At 34.9% G+C, this 24001-nt stretch overlaps 4 protein-coding genes across 16 annotated transcripts; 2 read left to right on the forward strand and 2 right to left on the reverse strand.

Annotated features, from left to right (window-relative positions):
- The first annotated feature begins 76 nt into the window (after positions 1 to 76).
- LOC101221541 (probable ADP-ribosylation factor GTPase-activating protein AGD11) lies at positions 77 to 5810 on the forward strand. 4 transcript variants are annotated; one of them, XM_031885117.1, is made up of 10 exons: positions 77 to 284; positions 432 to 534; positions 637 to 774; positions 1305 to 1389; positions 2412 to 2487; positions 3117 to 3280; positions 3364 to 3616; positions 4184 to 4300; positions 4389 to 4484; positions 5112 to 5810. In XM_031885117.1, the coding sequence occupies exons 3-10, from the start codon at positions 705 to 707 to the stop codon at positions 5391 to 5393; spliced, it is 1143 nt and encodes a 380-aa protein (XP_031740977.1). In that variant the 5' UTR covers positions 77 to 284; positions 432 to 534; positions 637 to 704; the 3' UTR covers positions 5394 to 5810. The 4 variants fall into 4 exon arrangements, with proteins under 4 accessions (XP_031740977.1, XP_031740978.1, XP_011655911.1 ...); XM_031885118.1 differs by having other exon boundaries at positions 489 to 534; XM_011657609.2 differs by having other exon boundaries at positions 501 to 534.
- Positions 5811 to 8006: 2196 nt separating this feature from the next.
- LOC101206524 (uncharacterized protein At3g28850) lies at positions 8007 to 9827 on the reverse strand. The gene has a single exon (XM_004142380.3). The coding sequence runs from the start codon at positions 9277 to 9279 to the stop codon at positions 8476 to 8478; it is 804 nt and encodes a 267-aa protein (XP_004142428.1). The 5' UTR covers positions 9280 to 9827; the 3' UTR covers positions 8007 to 8475.
- Positions 9828 to 11626: 1799 nt separating this feature from the next.
- Positions 11627 to 14513, reverse strand: LOC101209371 (cytochrome c oxidase assembly factor 5). Of its 2 annotated transcripts, none has more exons than XM_031885712.1 (4): positions 14365 to 14513; positions 13831 to 14043; positions 13456 to 13560; positions 11627 to 12150 (listed from the first exon to the last, which is right to left on the reverse strand). In XM_031885712.1, the coding sequence occupies exons 2-4, from the start codon at positions 13897 to 13899 to the stop codon at positions 12109 to 12111; spliced, it is 216 nt and encodes a 71-aa protein (XP_031741572.1). In that variant the 5' UTR covers positions 13900 to 14043; positions 14365 to 14513; the 3' UTR covers positions 11627 to 12108. The 2 variants fall into 2 exon arrangements, with proteins under 2 accessions (XP_031741572.1, XP_031741573.1); XM_031885713.1 differs by lacking the exon at positions 14365 to 14513 and adding an exon at positions 14126 to 14355.
- Positions 14514 to 14976: 463 nt separating this feature from the next.
- Positions 14977 to 22541, forward strand: LOC101218068 (F-box protein At3g54460). Of its 9 annotated transcripts, none has more exons than XR_004216735.1 (10): positions 14977 to 15776; positions 15973 to 18564; positions 18639 to 18852; positions 18945 to 19193; positions 19273 to 19332; positions 19421 to 19551; positions 19714 to 19828; positions 21373 to 22002; positions 22146 to 22187; positions 22303 to 22541. XR_004216735.1 is itself a non-coding variant. In XM_004142341.3 (8 exons), the coding sequence occupies exons 1-8, from the start codon at positions 15205 to 15207 to the stop codon at positions 21538 to 21540; spliced, it is 4101 nt and encodes a 1366-aa protein (XP_004142389.1). In that variant the 5' UTR covers positions 14977 to 15204; the 3' UTR covers positions 21541 to 22541. The 9 variants fall into 9 exon arrangements, 2 of the variants coding, with proteins under 2 accessions (XP_004142389.1, XP_031741411.1); XR_969650.2 differs by having other exon boundaries at positions 22146 to 22183; XR_004216732.1 differs by having other exon boundaries at positions 21373 to 22187.
- Positions 22542 to 24001: the final 1460 nt, after the last annotated feature.

The following is a 24001-nucleotide window of genomic DNA, read 5'->3' on the forward strand; positions in this document are numbered from 1 at the left end:
ATGATTGAAAATAATAAAGGAATGTTTTTGAATGTTATAAAAGTTGAATGCATTTGTGAAAGCTTTAATGTAAAAGTCTATAAAGGAAAAAGATTCCAAAAAAGACGCGACGTGGATGGCGCGAGGTCTTTTAGTAATCAGTCAATCAAAAAACGGATAAACTAACTTACCAGAAATTGTGTCATCCCCTAAAATTCGATTTCTCTTTTCCACTCCATTTTCCCACTATTCACCAAAATCACCAGAGGATTTTACCCATTTTTGTGCCGAAATACTGTTTTATGGTTTGTGATCCTCCTACCCATTTCATTTTCTGTTCGTTTTTCTGTTCAATTTCAACGTAAATTCAATCCTCACCTGTTTGTATTCTCTCTGTACTTTTTTTAATTTGGAGAACCCATTTGGTTTTTCGTTTTTATGATGGAACAAAGATTTGTTGTAATGGACCCTAATGCGATCTGTGAGCATCTCTCACCCTTGTTTGTTAGTCTGCATTGCAGAGAAGAAGCTCGGAGATGAATTGTATTTATCTTGGTAATTTTCCTTTACTTTTTTTTTACGAGATCTTCTTTCCTTTCTAGGATCTATATTTTCCCAATTTCAAAATTCTTTTCTTTGATAGACTTTTGTGATTAGGGATCAATCTGTCGGAATCTTCCTAGGTGTATTTGAAGAGTTGAGATTGTTGGTTTGCAAGTCATCATATGAGTTTCGATTCATTTTTTCCAGAAATGTCACTCAAGTTACACCATATTGATCTAAAGGGTTATTCAGGTATACTTTTTCTTCATTCTTGGTTTAAATCTAAGTTTTGTCTAGGCAATTGGAATGTGGTAAGTCATACGTCCAACAACTTTGTTTATTTTTAAATCAACATTAATTTTCAAAGTTCAACTTTTTGCTCTAAAATTAATCTAATCATTTAGATTCTTTTTTCCATGAAGGCTTGGGTTTTTTTCTTTATTCATGAGATCAAGCATGTGGGGTTTTAATTGAATGCTTTATCATAGTCTCCACAAACAAATCATTTGGGCATACGGAGGGGAAAAAATGGATGAAAAAAATGCCTTAATGAGTCATCAATGGATGTCAACTTTTCCATAGCCTTGGTAATTTAGCGTTTTGAAATCCAAGTTTCACAAATGTAGTGAATGGTTGATTCATCTTTCCCCATAAAGGTTGGAACATTGGAAACGTCAATCGTACATCCTCCCTGCTATTGCCATTCTTTATAAATTTTCCAGATCATATGCATAGAAAGTTCGTATTCTGACCTCCATGCTTCATTACTCATCCTTGATCAGGTGCCCAGAAAAGGCTGAAGGATCTAACGGCTCATTCTGGCAATAAATACTGTGCAGATTGCGGATCTCCAGATCCAAAATGGGTGTAAGTATTGTATATTTGTAGATGCCATACTTTTCCTTTCTGTCATAATTCAAATGCTACAAAGTGGAAATATCCCCTAATACTGAGAGCAAATACTTGATTGTGCTAGAGAGTTTGACACGTAATTCTGAAAGGTACCATCCTTCCTCAGAAATCTGCATCCTTAATTTTAAATTATTGTGAATATACTATGAAGTTAATAAAATCAGTTTTCACTTATTTATTACTTTTTTCCATTATTTTTTCTCTAAAACTATGCTTGTGGGGTATTGTTTATAAGACTGACTACATATCAGCTTGCCAACTCCTTTTTACTCTTTCATGCTTGGCAACTATTTATTATTGGTTATGAATCTAGGATAGGAGGGCATCAAGAGAATAAATTGTCAGTATATATTTTAGAATCTTTTGTAATCTTCTTTTTATGAATCTAGGATAGGAGGGCATCAAGAGAATAAATTGTCAGTATATATTTTAGAATCTTTTGTAATCTTCTTTATATCCATCTAGACGAAAAACCAGTGTTGTTGAATTAAACCTAAATCAACCTACTTTTCAGAAAAATAACACACTGTATCTTTTTCCCCATTTTGAGGGAAGAAATGGAAGTGATTGAGCGGTTTTGGGGGAAGAAATTTGGTGACCATTGAAATTTTATTCAAGAAAGGGTCTTCTCATGTGTAGACGTGTTTGTGTTTTTCCCTTATCATCCTCTCTTTTCTTAGAACTCTTTAGTTGCAGTCTGATCTCTGAATCGACAGTATCTTTATGGCCCTATCTGTAAATATAAACGGTCCTTGAATTGTGGGAAAAGTATCTGTGAGATGAAAGTAACTCTATTATATGATAAACTAATGAAAGGACCACCAGGGATGTATTTCTGGCAAAATCACTTGACTCAAATTATCTGTTAACTACTCCCTTAAAAGTTCTTGAGAGAGTAAGAGAGCTACTACTGAAAACTTTTCAACTTTTACATCCTTGTTTTGTTTTTCTTATCATTGTTCACTTGTTGGACGCAGATCTGTGAGTTTTGGAGCATTTATTTGCATCAAGTGCTCTGGAGTACACAGAAGCCTTGGAGTGCATATATCTAAGGTGTTTTTCCTTCTATGCTCTGAATCTACTCCTTTCTTCCAAAGGCTTTGATTTGCAGATAATTAATTTGCATTGGTCAGTATCCATGCCAAGACTGGGAAGAAATCCCTGCTAGGTAGCTTGAGAATATACATTTAGGTTAGATGACATGAAGTTCACTTACTATGAATTAAGCTGACTATGATTTTAGTGCCTGCAAGGTTGGGACTTTTCATGAACTTGGCCTGTGAACCGCCGAATGAAAAATATCCCTAGCTCAGTATTAAACAATCAATCGTCCACAAACCTCATGTGGGATTAATATTTTATTGAAAATCTTTAGCACTACCAAAGCATGAAAGATTTAGAAGATGTAAATTCTATCTATTGTAAAAATCATGTTTTACAAGCTAAACTTCCGTCCTGTATGGGGTTTGCAATATTATTTTTCTAGAAATGAGAAAAGTCATGTGATGGTCAGAGATATTAAATATATAAACCATGCTTGATGTCTACTTTTTACTAATTGACCTGCTTTTTGATTTTTGCCTCAAGTCATTTGAGAATCAAAATAGCATTTCAGTGTGTGTGTTTTTTTTAACATGATCATACAAATTATAAATTTACAAAGGATTCTGAAACTATGCCAGGTTCTTTCAGTGAAGTTAGATGATTGGACAGATGAAGAAGTTGATGCTTTGATGAGCGTTGGCGGAAATACAGCTGTAAACAAAAAGTATGAAGTTTGCATCCCAGATGGCAACAAAAAGCCAAAACCAGACTCCTCCATAGAGGAGCGTTTTGATTTTATAAGGTGAATTTTTTGTGATATCATTTTTGTTTTATATTTAGAAGTAGATATCATCCTAACGATATACTTACATGTTGGCTACACAGGAAAAAATATGAGCTGCTGCAATTCACAAATCTAGACGATCAATTTTTCTGTCCTTTTCCACCCCCGCAGAAGAGAAATTCATTACTCTCACACAGCACTTCCAGTACTGATGCCAACCAAGAAAGGAGAAATTATGAAAAAGTTCCAACAAAAACTCGAATTGGAAGTGCATTCCGGAACAGCTGGGGAAGAAAAGATTCTGAACATAAAAACTGCAAGAAGGGAAATGCATTGGTATTAAGCAGCTCAATGGTAACCATCAGTGAATAATTTAATTTTTTGAAGTTTGATATGCTTGAACATTATTTGCTTCTACTGCATTTTTTTGTAGCTGTATAGAGTGGTTCAATTTGCCTTATCAGATGCTTTCCTTTATCAGTATGTAATGAAATTAGCCATACGTTCGTGGAATGCTATTTCTCAGTTGCATCTTTCTGCATGACTTCCCACACAATGATTCACATGTGTTTTTACAATAAATGTTCTCTGTTTATCATTTTCCTAATAAAGCTTGAGCACAAAAGGTAGCTGAAGTATAAGGCGAGTGGTGCACGTATAGTTTTGCAGTTCCCATGAACAGAGAAATTAGATGTCAAAATAGGAACTTAAAAGAGCTAAATTATTTCTAATTGATAAGTGAACAATCATTTGAAGACACTTCACTCTCAATGCCGTTGCTGTTAACTGTAAGGAATAAGGATTTTATTCATTGCCTTGCTTATGTTCGCTTCAAGTCTCTGTTGTAGGGTCTGGGGGAAAGAATTCACATTTAGCTGTTATGTTCGTTTGATCTTATTGCTTCAATTGTACTGTTTGCAGGCGGGTATGATTGAATTCGTCGGTTTAATTAAGGTCAATGTGGTTAGAGGAACAAATTTAGCTGTCAGGGATGTCGTGACGAGTGATCCTTATGTAATTCTCTCATTGGGCCACCAAGTGAGACCTATACTTGACTTTATTCATATTGTTATTGCTTATAAGGTGGGAAATTACCTGAATTCTCCTGTGGTTATATACTTTGCAGTCTGTGAAAACACGAGTTATAAAGAGCAGTTTGAATCCAGTCTGGAATGAGAGCCTAATGTTGTCTATTCCAGATTACATTCCTCCATTAAAAGTGGTAAGTTGGATGAATGTAAAATTTTTCCGAAATCATGGGAATTGACTGACTAAACCACATTGATGCTTTGACTGTAAGTCCGTAAATGTAAACATATTAAAGGAATATGCCATTCCTATTAGCACTTCGCTTTTCATATACTTTCAGAATTTCTTAGACTACTTTTGATTATTGAAAACTTAAAAAGGTTGCCTAAAGCACTACCGATTTTTAGTCATTCATAAGCATTTTAAAAGGCATGTCAGACACATGCTTGGACTCAATTCTAAATTATATCACAATAAATGTAGAAATCACCTTTTCTTTTATATGATTGATAACTATTTACAAAATTAGTACTTGCCCTTACTGTTTCGACGTCCTGAGGTACTGAATCTCCATTTACTTTAGTGACAGCCAAAAAGAGAAGACAAACTCTAGATCATGAATATGAGTTTAGATATTTTGGTTATTATGGGATCTAAGAATTTCGTGGAAAGGTTTCTTTCTCAGATCCTTATTTCCCGTGAAGCATAAAAGTATTGGTAAAACATTTCTTTGTAACAACTTTTCTCGCACACCTGAAAATACTACCCAGTTCTTTCTCTTGATTACCTTTAGTAGGAACTTAAAAATAATTCTGTGCAGCTTGTGTATGACAAAGATACATTTTCAACCGATGACTTCATGGGTGAAGCAGAAATCGATATCAATCCACTGCTCACTGCGGCCCGAGCCTGTGAGAGGTCCACAATCTGTGAGCCAATGCAGTTAGGAAAATGGGTTGCAAGCAAGGAGAACACTCTTGCAAAGGATGGCATCATCAGTCTTGTTGATGGGAAGATTCGACAAGACATATCTTTGAAGCTGCAGAATGTGGAGCGGGGCGTGCTGGAGATGGAGCTTGAATGTGTTCCTCTTTCTCAGTAGGATGAGCATTCACCCCATCCAAGGCTAGTGCAAATATCAAATCAGCTGAGTCATTCAAACCAGTTTGTTTACAATATTAGGAAACCATAGATAGAGCTGTTTTTTTTTAGAGATTACTGCAAATCATTCTCTGAAGATTGAGACAGGTTACTTTTTAGGAATATCAGTGGATGAATACCTGTGTTCATAGTTGAAATATGGCACTGGCAGAGCAGAAATGTTTGTGGATAAGATGAAGCATTTTTGCCACAATATTCTTAACATGTATTTAACATTAACCCCCTTTTATTTTTCTGTAAACTATTTGGTATTGAGGAACTTTCTACAGTTTGTTTATATGTTGGAAAGAAGAAAGAACTTGACATTTTCTTGTACTTTGAAAAGTTGAGATTAATTTAAATTGTGCTTTGCTCTGAATTGTGTGCGCCTTTTCTTTTCCTGCAATCTGAGATGGTATCAGTGTGACAAAAAAGTAAATTATAACTTGGTAGGTGGAGGGCAACATTCATGCCATACCGTCAATGATTTATTGTTTTTGAAAAATCACAATCAAAGACTTATCCCTTGGAAATGGAAGAGTTAAAATTTTCATCATCTGTTTGGCATTTTGCTGTTGGAGCAGACAATTGTTCACATCAAAAATGAAAATGAGGCCAATACGCTAGCAAAGCAGTTTTCAAAACTGACTCCTTTTTTCTCTTTCTCAAATTTTAGCTTTTTCTACACATAATTTGAAGTATTTTAGAATCTAAGTGAATTTTTCAACCCCAATAAAGGAAGTTCTTTATTATAGTATTTTCTAATTGAAACTCTTATAAAAGAAACGTTTATTTACCTGATGCATTCCAAATTAGTACTGGGATTTTTTTTTCCCAAGTTAAAAACATTTCCATATGCAATTTGATACAACAGTTAAAATGTGTTTCTTTAGTTGAAAAAACATCCAAGGATAAAATTTTCACACCCTTTTATATTTATATGTGGTACAATGTAAATTTCTCTAACGTGTTTCTCAAAAAAAAAAAAAAAAAAGAAGAAGAAGAAGAAGAAGAAGGAACACATAAAATCAATCGATAACCAAGAATTTACTATTTTTCAGCCATCAATAAAAGAAATACTAATATTGCAATGTTTGCCATGGATTCACCTGTAACCTAATTTAAGTTCATTATTAATAAAGCCACACTCTTAATAGATTCACTTTCTACCACAATGACCTATTATAAGTTAATAGATTACGTAAATTTAGTATGTTCTAAGGTTATGTAAAATTAGTATATTATAATTTTATGAATAGACACCCAACCAACTTGAACTAAACACAATGATAGCACTTGCAATTCGAGCAGGGTTATAAAATAGGTAGATTGTTCAATCCTTCATAGCAACCATTAGATTAATAAAATATGTATCAGTAATCCATCATCATCATTTGTTAATAATAGATCTTAAAATTAATAACAAAACTTGATTGTGAAAAATGCAACGCATAAATTAAATCTTTCACAATGTGAAAAAAAAATTGTGGTGCTTGTGAAGATTCCATTCTGAGTCCATACATAGATTAAAACCAAACTAAAATATAATTGGAATTGATAATCACAGATGATTAGATCATATTTGCATCTCCCAAGAATTCAAATATTCAATTGCAACTGTCAGATTCCAACTCTCAGACACATTCTTAGTCATAAGCCTGAGAGAACATAATATAAACTTAATACTATAACCCATTATATATTTTTCATAAAAATCATTATCTCAAAATCTGTGAAAATTCACGATGAAAATCCAAATCCAATACTGATATCATTCAGTGTCAATCCTCAAGCATTTGGAGCACTTCATTTCATAAAAATCCATTCCCACAGCCTTCTTTTCCCATTCATTTGATGTTCTGCATGAAAAGCCAAAACCATTGGAAAATCCATGCCTCACTGTTTCAACATTTGTGTGACTCCTTCATAAACATAGCTGTACTATCAGCTACAAACTCGGATGCAGAGAGATCAACGATATCAATAGATCATTATATCTGTCTGTTGTCAATACCAGGTAAATACTTGGTTTCTGCATTCATGAATCAGCTTCATACCTTGCTTTTAGTTTCTATCCTCTGAAAATAGGAGTTTCTGAGTTTGGCACTTAAATAGATTAGAAAGCAAGCAACGGCAGACTATTTTGACAAAGGACAGCTCAGGCTTCATTTTCTCTGCTTCACAAAAGCAAAATTTGGGTGGAGAAGGCCTTTTTTTAAATCTCCATCTAACTTAAATTAATCATATGTTTCAACATCTCAGCCAACAAGAAAGTCTTTGCCTATCAGAGGTCAACTTTTTTCAGATGACAGGCATGTACAGTGGCGTTTTCATTATCTGACATATCAACTAGGCACATTTTAATAAAAGTTAAATGATTTTTCTCTTTCATACACAAAGAAACCAGAGCAATCTGATCTATGAACATATGAGATGGTCAGAGACAGTAGAAAATAATTAGAAATGAGGCCACATACATGCATTCTAATGAAGAGAGTACCTCGCAAAAAAAGGAGAGAAGAAAATCTTATAGATTTTGTTAGTATAACTTGAACAAAAGGAAAGGAAAGTGTAATAACTAATAAGAGCTGTAAACTCAATATAAAATTTGAAGATAGGTATAGATATGGGTATGAAACAAACCCTTTTTAGTAAGAATACATCAATTGCAACCTCTGCAAATTGGTGTTGGCAAATAGCACTAGATATTTACATTCCCATAAGAGGAGAATTAGCTTCCCCTGTAACAGGTCAAATGAAAAAAGAAACCCAAAAGAAAAAAAAACATGACTCGACTTTGCACATTGATAACATACACTATTACCAAAATGCTGTTCACAAAGTACATGAACACCAGTACCCAACTGATGAACACTTGGCTAAACAATAAACCATTAACCAAAGAGTCCAAACTCCAAACTTATGTAGGCACATCCACAATCAATAATGTGAGGGTTTAGTGATTATTTATCAACAACAAAGCATCTGACATACACGCCGAAGAACATCGGTTGGTTTGTTCCTTCCATGCTTTTCCAGAAGATTCAGGAAGCGCATCCAGGACATCGAACCAATCCATTCTCATTGCAATCTAAGCACCTCTTCAAGACTTGTTCATCTTCATCATATACCTTCCTGCTACCGCTGCAAGTCATACAAGGAACAAACCTTACATCTCCACAACCCTCACAAACAAACCCGGGTTCCCGAATGGGGAACCCTTCGAGAATCTTAACCAATTCTCCAGCTTCAAAGAGTTGTTTGATTACCTCGGCTCCTCCCACATGCTTGCCCCTGATAAAAACTTGAGGCAAACTCACATTTTTCTCGCCCAAAACACTCTGCAACTCTTTCCTGTAGGCAGAATCCATTGAAATGTCGCGCTCGTCTACCCAAACCCTAAAACCTCGGAATATTATCCTCACGGCATAGCAATCCTCGTAAGTTCTTCGAATTCCTCGCAAACTGGTCAAATACACCACAATTCTATCTTCAGTACCCGGCAACCGAATGGAAGGAACCCGGAAATCAGAACCAAAGGATTTAGTGGATTTGAGCTTGGTTTGAATTTGATGTTGCGATCCTTCGGAGGGCGAAGAAGAAGACTTAGCTCCCTCAAACAAATGACACAATTGCTTAACCTTCCCTTTAATGGAATTGCTGGCAGATTTCACGGATTCGAAAGGGCTGTAATACTTTTTGACAGAATCCGTCCGATTGAGAGAGGCTCGAAGGTAGGGTTTCTTGGTGGAAGCATCCATGGCGGAGGAGTGCAAGGTAAGGGAACGATTGAAGAAGGCAGACTTAGGTTTTTCGGAAAATTGCTTACTTCGATCAAAATCGGCCATCGACCCAAATAGCAAATAGCAAATACCAAGGAAGAGAAATGAAATCAAGTGGAAAGGCAATGAAATTGAAAGCAGAAAATGGAAAAAAAAAAAAAAGAAGGCAATGAATCTGGAGAGAGAAAAAAAGCAGAAAAAAGGGGTTGTTTAAAGCGATGATTTTTTTCAGGTTGGATTTTGGTTTTGATGAAGAAAAAGAAACTGAATCTCCTATATGCGTAGCTAGTAAGCGAAGAATGTTGTTCTTTAAAAATTTCAAGAAGAAAGAAGAAAGAAGAAAGAAGAAAGAAGAAGAAGATGGGCTTTGGGTGGGGGAAATTAGAATTAGGGTTATGGTTTGAGATTAAGAGAGAGAAAATGATGTAACCTTTTTTGAAAAGAATGAATACGCGGCAGCCTTGCTTTGAATTTTCTCTATATCGCCCCTTCCTTCTTTCTTCTTCCTCTCTCTCTCTCTCTCTCTCTCTCTCTGGAAATGCCCTGGATTTTCCCCAAATTTGTAAGTTTCTAACTCATTGACCGCAAAAAACTTGACTCTTCCTTTTCCTTTCCCTTTTTTTTTTTTTATATTTTTTACATTCTTTTCAATTTTATTCTTATATATATATATGCCTTACCTTCAATTCTACACCTTATTATTTATTTATTACACTCAACTATCCCTACCTATCACTAAAATATTCATTACTATTTCTAATGTTTCCTACATTCCTTTCTCAATCTTTTAAATACGTATTTCTTACACCTTCAATTTTCTTAAATCAATTTAAGTGATGGACTCAAATTCATTTACGAATGGTTCTCAAACCAAATTAAATTTATTCATTCTAAACTTTTTTTAAAACATTATCTTTCTGCTTCTCTATTATTATTCAACCTTCATCATTTTCTTTTCATAATTCTAGAAAATAATCGAGTTCTTATTCCCAAATAATTTCCACCTTTATTTCACAAGGTTGTTTTTCTACTTATTATACAATTATTGTATGCATGTTAGAATTATGATGTTTGATTTTAATGGAAAGTGTAAAACTAAAGCTAACAGTTGTCATCTCCCAAAACAAACACTATTATTAAACTAGTTAAATTTACTACTGCTCTATCAGTGTACAAGCTAAAATAATTTATACAAACAACTAAATAATAACATAACAAACGAACCATATCCAATAAAGTCAGTTGTAAATTAAGTCACGGGAAAAGAAAGGTCATGAAATAAGAGCATTTATAAGTAAACAACACTTGTATCTTATTCCATATTTGGAGTTCTAAATATAACAGTGTGTTTATATAATATTTACACCGTACAGCTAATACACTGAATACTAATCAAAAACTATAAAATAGTAATTTTTTTTTTTTGTAGGAAAGATGTGGTTGTCTATTTGTTATCGTAAGCAACTCAACTTTTCAGTTGCCTCCAAATAGATAGCTATTAGGGATTGATGTTAAACTATGGTAACGTTTTAATCCAATGAGTTGTTGAAGTTTATATGAGCGTTAATAGGGAGAAAGAAAAAATATGAGGAGCACCTGACCTGTCAATTATGTTTTTGTTTTTGAAAAGTATACCTTTGGGATTTATTTCTTTAAATTAATTTTTTCTTTTGGTTAATGAATTTTGTTTGTTGGAAACAATCATTTATCATTCAAAAGGAAAACATTTAATATATAATTTAAATGAATAAAAAGCAGTTCATGTGCGTCACGTGTGTTTGTTTGTTTCTTTTTTTTTTTTTTTTAAAGTGAGTGAAATAATTGCAATTATAAATAACAATTATAGGCTCCATATACAAAATACAAATACAGCGACCCATTTTCAATTTTCAAAAGCCAAATTGTCTATCACTTTCATTTTAGCCGTTATTTTCATAAATAATTAACTTTTGAAGTCTAAATTTTATCCTCTCTCTTTTTTTCTAGATAGAGGACTATTTAGTTTTTTTGTTTTAAGAAACAGTGGGATTTTTTTTTCCAAATTTATTTGTCATTGGTTTTCAAAGTTTTCTACCAAATTTCAAAACAAGAGGGGTTTGTTTTTAATTTAATTATCTATCAACAATAAACACATAAATTAGTATAGGTTGACATTTTATTATATTTATAAATAAGTATTTTGCAATTTTATCATTTAAAAACAAAATCTTATCCAAAGCGAAGCCAAACTGACAATTATTAGAAGTTCCAATACCTAAATGGAGAAAAAAATATTTGATCTATTGAACTTACAAATGGAGAAAAAACCTTCTTTGGAGCATATCCTAAAATTTCCAAGGTCCTTAGAAAATCATTTCAAGCAGAACCCTCAGCGCGACCAACTTAACCATGAACCCTGAAAAAACGATAAGAATTTCCTTAAACCTACAAGAAAACTCCGTTAGACCACGCTTGAATTGGATACAAACACAAGCATCTTCCTGTAAGAAGGTAACCACAAGAAGAAGAATACCATGCCACTGAACAATCAAGTGAAGTTATACCTTCCTTCTTCTAGTAGCGTATGTACTTGTGTAATGGTAAAAAAACCTTAAGTATTGAAGAGCCATGGTAAAGTTACTGTAAGAATCCCAAAACATGAGAAAAGAGAATCACCCAACCCAAAAAGGAACAAAATTACATATTAACTCAGGACTAAATCTTTGGCTACAGGCCCACTGGCTTCTTTAAGCAGATTAATGCAAAAACTCTTCAGGGAAGAAAAAAGTTGAAAGCCGAATGTTACTGAATGTATGCAGAAGGGCAAGATTTTTACAGGTCATTGCAGACAAACTTCAAGGCATTCAAAGTTTCGAACTTCTAATTCAATAACCTTTGATCAGCTCCACCCCTCATTCAATAACCTTTGTTTCCTCTAATCCTCGCCCTCATGTCAACCTGAAATTTTGAGGTGCACCCAGTGTTGTGAGATGCAAATTACATCAATTATACACTATCTAATAAGATCCAACGACTTTGGGAGAAACAAATTTAGCATAGACTGCCACTGATTTGCACTTGTTTTTCTTTTGGAAACGGAACCACATTTCATTAATATGTTAAAAAATTTCGTTAAGGATATACCAACTAAAGTCACCCATTCAGACTCAGTCCCCCATGGAGTTTAGAAAAACACTGCTTCCAGAAATATGAATTAGACTAAAAGTGCAGGCATTGGAGGCATTATCAACAGAATGTCAGGAACCTAGTAAGAACAAAAAAATTTAGCAAACTCAAAATTTAAACAATCTTAACTCTATTGTTCCTTTCCAACCAGAGACTCTACCCTAAAGTTTGTTTTTGGTTTGCCCCTAAGTAATATCCATAAACAAGATGAAATATATTCTTTTCCGAAGTATGATGTGAGAAAAACAGAAAATCTGAAATCTACTCAAGGGCAAAGAACAAACAGACGACTCCACTTTCTTCCAAACACAAAGGCAAGCTGATGAGTACAGATGTTTTGAAACAAAACATTGAAGGAATCACCATTGAAGGACATCAAGCCTTCACACAAGAACAAGCTGGGCAGACAGTTTTGGGATATTTTCCTAATTACACTTCCTTATACAGCTTATTTCAAGACCACCATTGCATCCATTTGGTTATTAGTACAAATGTTGAACCCAAAATGGGATACTCCACAATTTCTCATACATCCATGCCACTCCAATCCACTCATTTTCTAGAAAATCCAGCAGGTCATTAAGTTATGCTAAATTAAACTACTGTCAAGTTCCTTATAGTGGGCACATTCGATCGAATTCTCATTTCATAAATCATCTACAGACTTTTGGTTACACTCAAACTCACCTATAGTAAACAGTAAACCTCACAGACATATCTTCTCTCGTTTACTAATTTGATTGCTAATATGTATCTCATTTTCTTAAAAAAGAAAAAAGAACAAAGAAACCCTAGTATTTCTTTCCAAGAAAACTTTCTGATTTACATATAACAATACTTTGGATAGCTCCACCCACAGACGTTCTCTACTTCCCATTTAGAGTAGAATATAAGGAAATGACAAATTATCTGAAGATTAATCTTTGCAACCATTTAATACCATATAGAATTTCAAACACAATTTCCATGTTGTTGGATCATGATGTATAATTTAAAGCTCCAGTAACACGATTCACATCTAACCAAACAAATAACGAATGACTGCAGGAGGTGGAGAAGGAGTTAATGGAAACTTGCCTGGCCTCTTTTACAATTGAAATATGTTTCCCTTAATCCCACACATTCGCTAGGTATGCAAGGACTCTTCTCTCCAGCACATTCCCTGTAAGTTCGATTCTGAACCTGAAATTGCAACAACAAAAGACTCAAAACCGTATTGAGTTAAAGCAACTACCCAACATGTCCTTGTTTATATTCTTCATCGTAGAGTGTTTTAAATTCTAATACATCCATTAATGATTGGCAAGAATAAAAAAAATGCATTTCAGAAGAACAGATGCCAATTCTTATTTCTATAATAAAATTATCCAAGCACTGATACACAAGATACATGTCTGCATACCCAAACACGTAAAGACAGTCATATACAATGAGAACAAGTTTATATAAGACCTTTACACAATCAGATTCGCTGAGACACTTGACTAGTTCCATCGCTAAACCTTTGCAAGACTTGGACATCCTTCCCCTTAATTTTAACCTCCTCAAAGATTCCTGTTATGTCTGGAATTCTTCCTTCAAAAGTATTTGCCTTTATGATTCCTCTTCTTCCTCCAAGCAGTCGTCTTGTTAAGAAAAATGTCTACCGAGTTGAATTTCTATTAACTGAGATAACACAAAAACAACGATTAATTCTTAGCTGACTTTCCAAATAGTGCTCAATTCTCAGCAGTGTAAAACAACTAACTCTTGAGATATCAAGGCATGAAACAGAGTGGTTCCAATAAGAAGAGCACAATATGGAGCTGAATACAAAAGGAAATCGAAGGGAAGAAAACATAATAGGAAATGAGTCGAATGAATGTATTGATGGAGACAACTTTAATAAATGAGAAAGTGAAGATGGAGTTGCAGAATGAAAAGGAAAAAGAAGAAACAACAGGAAATAACAGAAATAAGAGAATGGAAGAGTGAGGGGGAATTCACCTGATGAGAGCCAAGAACGAGGACCGATTGCTATGAACGGCCGAGGAAGAAGAAGAAGACTAAAGAACCAAAAAGGGCCATTTTTTGGGCTACGTTTCAAAATGGGCCGAGCATCAAACTAGTCTTGGAAGTCCTCCATTTGTTTTTTTTTTTTTAATCTTTGCTAAATATTATTATTAATACAATTTTATATATAAAAAAATATTAATAGATAATAAAAACAGTATTTGAAAAAATTACCAATGAATGAGCTATAAGAAACAAGATTTAGGTGTAAGAAAAAGTATACATTCTAATATCAAATAAGTGAATGGAATCAACGGCCAATTATAGATAAAAAGGATATAGCATTAGAAAGGAGGAGAATATGAATTACTTTTGTAACTTCATTTTGGATATTATATAGAAAATTTAGAGTGGAGAGTTATAATTGGATGTAGTAATTTTGAAAAATATGGAATTTATTAATAATCCCTTATATTGAGAGAGAAAATATAAATATGAAATAAGAAAAAGTTATTCAACATAAAAAGGAATATTATATAATTATCTGCTGATAGTTTCCAGACCGGGCCCACACTCATATCCACTGAAAATTATAAAAGGAGAGAAAAAAAAAAAATGGCCAACAGAAGCTTAGAAAACTGCCCTCTCTTTCCCCTTTGTTTTTTCTTTCCATTTTTTCCTTTCTGACCAATCTTCCCTGCTATTCCCATGGCGGTCTTCGCTTCGAACAATGTACGCCCCTAGTCTACTCTTTACAGCAATCAACAACCATCAAATTTTCTTGATTCTCATTCATCCAATCTCCTCAATCACTTCTCAATCCTAGATTCCCCAATGGACAACGCCGGCCACTTCTCTGACTACAAGCTCTGTGGCTTCTTGTGTGTGGTTCTTGCCGTTCCTTCTCCGCAATTTGACCTTCTGAATCTTTTACGTCCAGGTACGCGTTGTTATGTCTCCACAGAGAGTTCTGATGTTTGTTTTACTTCCCAAAACGGCGTCCTCCTTTCCCCCATTGAAGAAAGCCCCAAATCGCTCTTCAAGCCCGGCGTTTTACCTCAAGATTCCGAGCAATGTAGGGGGACGGTAAATGGAGAGGGAATTGGTGCGGCGGAGATTGGTGATTTTACTCCGAAGCGCGGGGCTTCTGCGGGCGGAAGTAGGAGCTCGAGAAAGAAGAGGACGAATAGGATGGGGCTGGTTCATGGCAACATGAGCGTTGTGTACCAAATTCACGCTCTGGTAGTGCACAAGTGCATGAAGATCGACGCGCAAGTCATTTTTCTCGACATTCAGGAGGCCAGAGCTGTGTTGTTAGTTGATGTTTATCTTCCCGTTGAGTTGTGGTCCGGTTGGCAGTTTCCTAAATCCAAGACGATTGCTGCTGCACTCTTTAAGCATTTGAGGTGTACTGCTTTTATTTGATTCTTTTCTTTGTTTATTGCAACAATCAAGAGTAGTGTAAGTTGTAATCTATAGCTCTCTATTCATTCTTATTTGTTTATTATCTCATCTGTTAAGTAGGATTATCACTCCTAATTTTTTTTTATAGCCTTTTTTTTTTTTTTATTGATTTTTGTCTCTTGCCTTCAATATTTTCAGTTGTGAATGGCAAGAGAGAAGCTCTATACTGGTTGGAAAAGACCATTCTCAAGATGTGCATGTGGTTGGGAAGAGTGTGTCGAATCTCGCAGAATGTCATGTCCACAATTGCCAATTGCACAATAGTTCTGGAGGTTCTCCAAATAGAAGGCTCTTTGAACTTCATGAAATATTTAGAAGCTTGCCTAGTATTCTTAAGTCAAGCAAACCTGAATATACGAGAATGCAACCAGAGGATGATTATTCCCAATCAGGCCTATGGGACATATCAGATGACATTCTATTTAATATACTGAAAGTTCTTCGCCCTTTGGATCTTGTTAGGGTTGCTTCAACTTGCCGCCATCTGAGATCCTTAGCTGCATTAATCATGCCATGCATGAAACTCAAATTGTATCCTCATCAACAGGCAGCTGTTGAATGGATGTTACATCGTGAGCGACATGCTGAATCATTCTACCATCCTTTATATGCACCTTTTTCTACAGAAGATGGCTTTTCTTTCCACGTAAATACCGTTACTGGTGAAATAGTCACTGGGGGGGCCCCAGCTATCACTGATTTTCGTGGAGGGCTTTTCTGTGATGAACCAGGCTTAGGAAAGACAATAACTGCACTATCCCTCATCCTAAAGACTCAGGGAACATTAGCAGAGCCACCACCTGGAGCACAAATTGTTTGGTGCACACATAATGGCAATCGTAAATGTGGGTACTATGAGGTTAGCAGTACTAGTAATACTATCACCAACCATTTCGTGTTGAAGGAAGCTGTGGAATGGAATCCTCTCAAAGGTTTGGAGGACTTAACATATCATACACCTAAAAGGGCAAGGATGACAACTTTGGATGACAGGCATACTACTAATAATTCATGTGCTGGCAATGAGCTGAGCTCTCCATCATCTGCAGTTGATATGGTTCGATGCACTAGGAGCTTGAGTAGTGTCAAGAGAAATCTTCTTCTTGCATATGAAGGAGCATCTAGCCTTTCCAAAGAACTGAATGATGGTAAAAAGTCAACTAGAACACGGACAAGGAAGTTTCCTGTTGGGGAAAAGAAAGTTGGTGCATCTCCTGCATCTCCATCTAATGGATTCACAAACAACTACGAGGTACTTGGGACAACCAATGCAGATAAATTTGAATACAAGGACACATGGGTTCAATGCGATGCTTGTCACAAGTGGCGGAAGCTTGCAGAAACTTCTGTAGCTGATTCTAGTGCAGCTTGGTTTTGTAGTATGCACACAGATCCTTTTTACCAAAGTTGCAGTGTTCCAGAAGAATCTTATGACAAGTGTCGTCCAATTACTAATCTTCTAGGATTCTACAGCAAAGAAACTTCTGGAGGAGAGAAGAAAAATGTTTCGTTCTTCACCAGCGTGCTCAAGGAAAACCGTGCACTGATAAATTCTGGAACAAAGAGAACCTTAACTTGGCTATCTAGTCTGACGCCTGAAAAAATCTCAGAAATGGAAAGAACTGGTTTAAGAAGTCCTATATTAACATCTTATATTATTCCTGGTGGTAATGTCCGTGGTTTTCATCAAATAATTGATGCATTTGGTTTAGTAAGAAAAATGGAAAAAGGCACTATGAGATGGTACTACCCGCAGAATCTTCACAACTTGGCATTTGACGTTGCTGCTTTGAGAATTGCATTGAGTGAGCCACTAGATTTGGTCCGGTTATATTTATCGAGAGCAACCCTAATTGTCGTTCCATCAAATCTAGTTGATCACTGGAAGACTCAAATTCAAAAACATGTCAGACCTGGTCAGCTACTGGTTTATGTATGGACTGATCATAGAAAACCTTCTGCACATTGTCTAGCATGGGATTATGATGTTATCATTACCACATTTAGTCGGTTAAGTGCAGAATGGGGGCCACGGAAGAGAAGTATATTAATGCAAGTGCATTGGAGTAGGGTCATTTTAGATGAAGGGCACACCCTTGGCTCTAGTCTTAACTTGACAAACAAGTTGCAAATGGCTATTTCACTGGTATCTACAAATCGCTGGATACTAACTGGAACTCCAACTCCTAACACTCCTAATAGTCAGCTTTCACATCTTCAACCATTACTTCGGTTTCTTCATGAAGAAGCCTATGGTCAGAATCATAAGTCATGGGAGGCTGGTATTCTCAGACCTTTTGAAGCAGAGATGGAGGAAGGAAGGTTACTTTTGTTGAATTTACTTCGCAGGTGTATGATTAGTGCAAGAAAGATAGATTTGTTAACAATCCCACCTTGCATCAAGAAAGTAAAATACCTAAATTTTACAGAAGAGCATGCTCGAAGTTACAATGAACTTGTAGTTACAGTGCGACGTAATATATTAATGGCTGACTGGAATGATCCTTCTCATGTTGAAAGTTTATTGAATCCGAAGCAATGGAAATTTCGAAGCGCAACAATCAAGAACATTAGACTATCTTGCTGTGTGGCAGGACATATCAAAGTTGCAGAAGCTGGTGAAGATATTCAAGAAACCATGGATATTCTTGTTGACGATGGTTTGGATCCTATGTCACAGGAGTACTCTTACCTAAAATATAATCTCCTTTATGGTGGGAGCTGTTCTAGGTATTTTTCCCCTTTGATTCATGCTGATTCTTTCACATTGTTTTACTTTTACTAATCAAAGAATGCTTGTATAGGTGTGGAGAGTGGTGTCGTTTACCTGTGATTGCACCATGTAGGCATCTTCTGTGCCTTGATTGTGTTGCTCTGGACAGTGAAGGGTGCACCTTTCCTGGCTGTGGTAAATTATATGTGATGCAGACTCCTGAAACCTTAGCACGGCCAGAAAATCCCAATCCAAAATGGCCTGTTCCTAAGGATCTTATTGAGTTGCAACCATCATATAAGCAAGTAGGTTGGCTATGAGAGATGGATACTTGAAAATTTTGGTTTCTAATTTTATCAACATATGGTCAATTGATCGTGGTGTGTGATATTTACAGGATAACTGGGATCCTGATTGGCAATCAACATCTAGCAGTAAAGTTGCATATCTCATTGAGAGATTAAAAGATTTAAGTGAAACAAATAATGAGGCTGCTTTGCTCCCTCCCTCATCATTGACTAAATCTGGTGCACTACTACAGGAAGTTGACCACTCAAGGGCTATCACTTCAGATCATGAAATAGTCAGAGATAAAGTTCTTATTTTCTCTCAATTTCTCGAGCATATTCATGTCATTGAACAACAGGTAGCTGTCCTGTTTTTGTCCCTAAATTCCAGGATTTTTCTACATTCATCTGTACTTAACACCATTTCTCCTTGGCCAGTTAACCATTGCGGGCATCAGATTTGCTGGGATGTATAGTCCAATGCATGCTAGTAATAAGGTGCGGTATTTATCTCTATCATGTTCAGAATTTGTATAAATACCCAGGTGTGATGCTGGTGTTCATTGATTCTGCTTCATCTGTGTAGATGAAGTCATTGGCCATGTTTCAGCATGATGCAAGCTGCATGGTGCTTTTGATGGATGGAAGTGCTGCATTGGGTCTTGATTTGAGCTTTGTAACGTATGTATTTCTAATGGAGCCAATCTGGGACAGAAGGTATTACGAATACATTTTATGTTCAGCATATAATTATTTTCAACTGTAATAGATCTGATCTTCATTGGGCCTTGATTTGGCCGTTCTGTATTCTTTTTAATTGCTCACCATATAATTTTTTTCAACTGTAGTAATTTGCTCAATTGTTTTACATTTGTTTAGCATGGAGGAGCAAGTGATTAGTCGTGCTCATCGGATGGGTGCTATTCGTCCTATTCATGTTGAAACCTTAGTGATGCATGAGACTATTGAAGAGCAAATGGTACAGTTTCTACAGGTATGCCGCAGGTTCTTACAATACTAGTAGTGGTAGTGGTCTTGTCACATGTGCTTTAGTTTTTGTAATTTTGCGTTATGTTTTTTGTGAACCTTGGTTATTTATTTCTGCTGATCCCTCCTTTTTTACTTTCATTCAAGTTAATAGAAGCTGGTTTCTTTTCTAAAAAATTAGAACATGTTTACTTTGTAATTATTTCTGTACTTACTAAAGGTGTCTTTGATTTCAAAGGTCCGGTGTATCGAGATTTGAGGACCTTGGTTCCTTAGTCCTTACTGTTGGCAAAAGACACTTTTCACATCTGTTATGTTTTGTTTCACACACAAGGACCCTTTTATTCAAGCGGAAAACATGCACAAGAAATAAACTAAAGATGAGATGTTTTCTCCCTCCAATCAATAAAAATTGTGAGCCTCTCTAATTGCAAAAAGCTCCACCCAAAGAACTTCTAAAAGATAACATTTTAGAATTCAAGGAACCCCTAAATATCTTGTATAAGGTCTCCCTTTCTATTCTATTTACAACTAAGTGTGAAGATACATCTAGATGAAAAGAGCCCAAACATTGTACGAGTAACACTAAGTAACCGAGAATAACGCCAAAAATCTTCTTGTGGGGAAGTCCAGGGATGAAAAGCACACGGTCCTGGTTGTCTCACAATTTTGTATTGACAACACTAGTTCTGGAGAAGGCTGATCTAGGATTTTTCTTCTAACAATGTTCAAAATATATTTCTTTTTAAACGGAAACGAGTCTCTTTATTAATAACAACAAATGAGCTGAGGCTAATGCTCAAAGCATAAGAGTATTGTACTAAGAGCAGGGGGAATTGAAACAAAGGTTATACCTGGACAACACAAATGTGATGACAACCTAAAACGATCACAAACAGAAAAACAACGAGCTAATTGGAGAAACTGAAATTCAAAACATCAGTAGAAAGCTAAATACGAAGGAAAACTCATCGCTCTCTCAAAAGGAGCCCATATTAATCTGAAATTTTGCACACCAAATGCTTCAAGATGAAAGGAGGAAGAGGCAACCAACTGCTTCAGAACAATTTGGGCTGTCTCTGGTTTCTTCTTTATATTTTTCTTGTTTCTGATTTAAAAAAAAAAACGAAAACATCATTTGATGCTCCAGCTGATTTTTCTATTTGTTGTAGTGCATTGGTTTTTATTAGTGGCTGCAACATTCCAGCCTCCAGTAGCCAACCTACTATATCTAGGCATAGTTGTACGTCATTATTTATTTGTTGAACTAAAACAAAAAAAAGTGATCCAGCCTCCAATATATACATTTCATGCCAATTCCATTATCTTGTGTGCCCACTGCTCTCTAATCCTTGGTCCTTTTGTAAGCTAAACTCTCTCTTAAACATTCTATATTTGCTCCTTTTACCCTTGAATTGTTGATTTTTCTAAAACATTCCCTGTCGTTTCTCTTAATGTTTCTTTTATTTTTTATTTATTTATTTTTATAGTATGGCCTCATTATTTACTGTTTTCTCTTTTCATGTCTTGTTTTTCCCTTTCTATATGAAGGATCCTGATGAGTGCAAAAGGTTGATGAAGGAAGAATTTGGCAAGCCTGATTATGAAGGACCACGAGCTCATCGTTCATTGCACGATTTTGCTGGAAGCAATTATCTTTCTCAACTCAAGTTTGTGAGGACAAAACCTACGATGGAAAAGGTTGTAGAGAATATTTAACTATGTAGTGCCTGACATATTCTATTGCTGTTAGTGTAGATATAAAAAGATCGGTCTTACAAGTTGAAGGGAAATATCGAAGCAAATGGTGTCTTCAGTAGCTCAAATGCTATTCATAAAGTCAAGATATAGAAGTAGCTGTATGTTCATTTTGTTTTCAGTTCCAAGTTATTGCTGAAGACTGAAGATTCAATCAGCATATTGTTTGTTATTACTTAGGTTTAGAAGAACTTGGATCTGCAAAGTGTGTATAGTTCAGTAGAGTAGTTTCTGATGGGAAGAAATATGGAGAGGTCTGGATCGGTGGGCTGGATTGAAGACTCATAATACAGCAAGCGAAAAGGGCAAGCCTTTTTCATGAGATCTAAGGAATCAAACAAAGGTCACCACAGAACTGTGAATATAGTGATTCGGATTCCCTCGCTGACTCCGTTCCTGGAAATAGCAGCAGACGGCAGCCAGGTTCGAATTGAAATTAGACTTATTTTTTTGCATTGCTTCCCATGTATGATTTTTTGAGAGGGTAATGTATCCCAATTGTACACTTGCTATCATTTTTTGTTCTGCTTTTATAAGTTGGCCAAGCGATTGAAATGTTGATGCAGGTTGTAATACTGGTGGTGTAAGAATGAAAGATTTTCATGTATGTATGTAAAATGTCTACAAAATTTACCACTTTCCTTTCTTCTTTACCTCTCTGGTCCTCTCCCTTTTTTTCTTTTTTTTTTTGCTCTTGTCAATTTCCCATTTTCACATGTCCAGAGCCGTGTAGCACAACAAAAGAAAGCCTATCACCAAACCTGGAGAGATACCTATGAGAAAGGCAGCCAAACCTGAAGAGAAACGCCAATGTTTGAAGTGTATGTAATTTTGTACATATTTTCAAATTTGTTCTAAGGAATTGATATTTGATTTAATTTTGTCGCATATTCAAGGGTTGGACACTTTTTTGTACTTCTTTTTTCTCTTTTCAATAAATGTGTTTGTACTTTGTTATTTCACCTTTGGAGTCTTTCTTCACAAATTTTGTTTATAATGTAGACTCAAATTTATTTCAAAGATGTCAAATTTCCAGCAAGAAGCAATTGATCACCTGTGCTTTTAATTATTGTTTTGAATTTACAAAAATACAAAGAAGATAAACATTAAATTAGCTTTGAACTTCTTCAAACTTCTCCAATTCTTCACTGATTTTATTGATTTCATGAACTCTTCAATCACGAGTGGTGTATAAGAAGTTTGTTTGTGGGAATGAACTTTTAAAAGATTTAAGGGAAGAAGAATGGTTCTACGGAAAAACTTGTATATGAAATCGCGTGTTGAAGTGAGGAAAGAAAAAAAAAAGAACAATGCATAGGGATCTCTTCATCTTAATAATTATTAATTAAACCAATAAGTTATCTTAATTTTGTTATGAATCATAATAAAACATAATAGAACAATGCATGAAAATGGGAGTCACACCTAAGGTACTAAACTAGGGATATAAGAAAAATGGGAGTCACACCTAAGGTACTAAACTAGGGATATAAGAAAAATGGGAGTCACACCTAAGGTACTAAACTAGGGATATAAGAAATTTTAATAACAGAGTAACATCTCTTTCTATTATATGATTTAATGTTACAAACAATACCTAATTTAATCTATTCTGTATCATTCAGGCAAACAATTCTTCAAAGGTAATCATGTCTTCTATCACTTTTTCAATCACTTTTTCAATGCAACTTCGACTTCGAAAGATTAAAAGTTTGTTTGGTAGAAAATTTGAATTATGTTTTATTATGTTTTCAAATTCACTGTCTAAAGTCTAAGTTTGTTTATTATAATTGTTAACTAAATTTTGGTGGATTATTAAGACTAGCTAATTTTATGGTTTATAAATATACGTAGTACGAAATACAAGCATATTTTAATTCAATCTTTTGTTTTCAGATTTTCTATCAGGCAGGCTCTATGTCATTCAAAACACGGACTAAAATATCAATATTGATATCGAGATTTCAATTTTGGACGTATATCAATTATCAATAAATATTTAAAATATCGATATCGACAAATATTTCTAAACATCACAAAATTTATTTAGATTAATAATTAAGTTGTTTCTACCGTGAAACTAAGTTATGAGTATATATTAATACTTTTATTCATATTAGACTTAGTAGATACATATTTTCTTTTACAGACATTTACAAAAGACATATTCATGATATTTTAATGATAATAACAAGTAACAACCTGACTATCAAATTAAACTCAAACTTAGGTAAGTATCACAACAACTATTATTTAATCAAATCGGAGAAAAATTAAATTTACAATATTAAATTTAAGGATTTATTAAAAAGTTACAAAGACTAGAATAGATGAAGTTTCAAAGTAACTAAGCTAGAGTTTATGAATGATAATGAAAAAGAATTATTGTGAAGATTTTGTTTTTCTCTTTTGTTTCGGGCTT

Source organism: Cucumis sativus, chromosome 5, assembly GCF_000004075.3.
Source record: "Cucumis sativus cultivar 9930 chromosome 5, Cucumber_9930_V3, whole genome shotgun sequence".
NCBI classification, from domain to species: Eukaryota; Viridiplantae; Streptophyta; class Magnoliopsida; order Cucurbitales; family Cucurbitaceae; genus Cucumis; species Cucumis sativus.

Coding starts and splice junctions, on each gene's coding strand:
- LOC101221541 (XM_011657608.2), top strand. CDS start 705: ATGAGTTTCGATTCATTTTTTCCAGAAATGTCACTCAAGTTACACCAT. Junction 775..1,304: donor TGATCTAAAGGGTTATTCAG/GTATACTTTTTC, acceptor ATCCTTGATCAG/GTGCCCAGAAAAGGCTGAAG. Junction 2,488..3,116: donor TTGGAGTGCATATATCTAAG/GTGTTTTTCCTT, acceptor AAACTATGCCAG/GTTCTTTCAGTGAAGTTAGA.
- LOC101206524 (XM_004142380.3), bottom strand. CDS start 9,279: ATGGCCGATTTTGATCGAAGTAAGCAATTTTCCGAAAAACCTAAGTCT.
- LOC101209371 (XM_031885712.1), bottom strand. CDS start 13,899: ATGTCCAAGTCTTGCAAAGGTTTAGCGATGGAACTAGTCAAGTGTCTC. Junction 13,561..13,830: donor GCGAATCTGATTGTGTAAAG/GTCTTATATAAA, acceptor TTGCAATTTCAG/GTTCAGAATCGAACTTACAG. Junction 12,151..13,455: donor TCAATTGTAAAAGAGGCCAG/GCAAGTTTCCAT, acceptor TCAAAATTTCAG/GTTGACATGAGGGCGAGGAT.
- LOC101218068 (XM_004142341.3), top strand. CDS start 15,205: ATGGACAACGCCGGCCACTTCTCTGACTACAAGCTCTGTGGCTTCTTG. Junction 15,777..15,972: donor GCACTCTTTAAGCATTTGAG/GTGTACTGCTTT, acceptor CAATATTTTCAG/TTGTGAATGGCAAGAGAGAA. Junction 19,194..19,272: donor TTCATGTCATTGAACAACAG/GTAGCTGTCCTG, acceptor CTCCTTGGCCAG/TTAACCATTGCGGGCATCAG.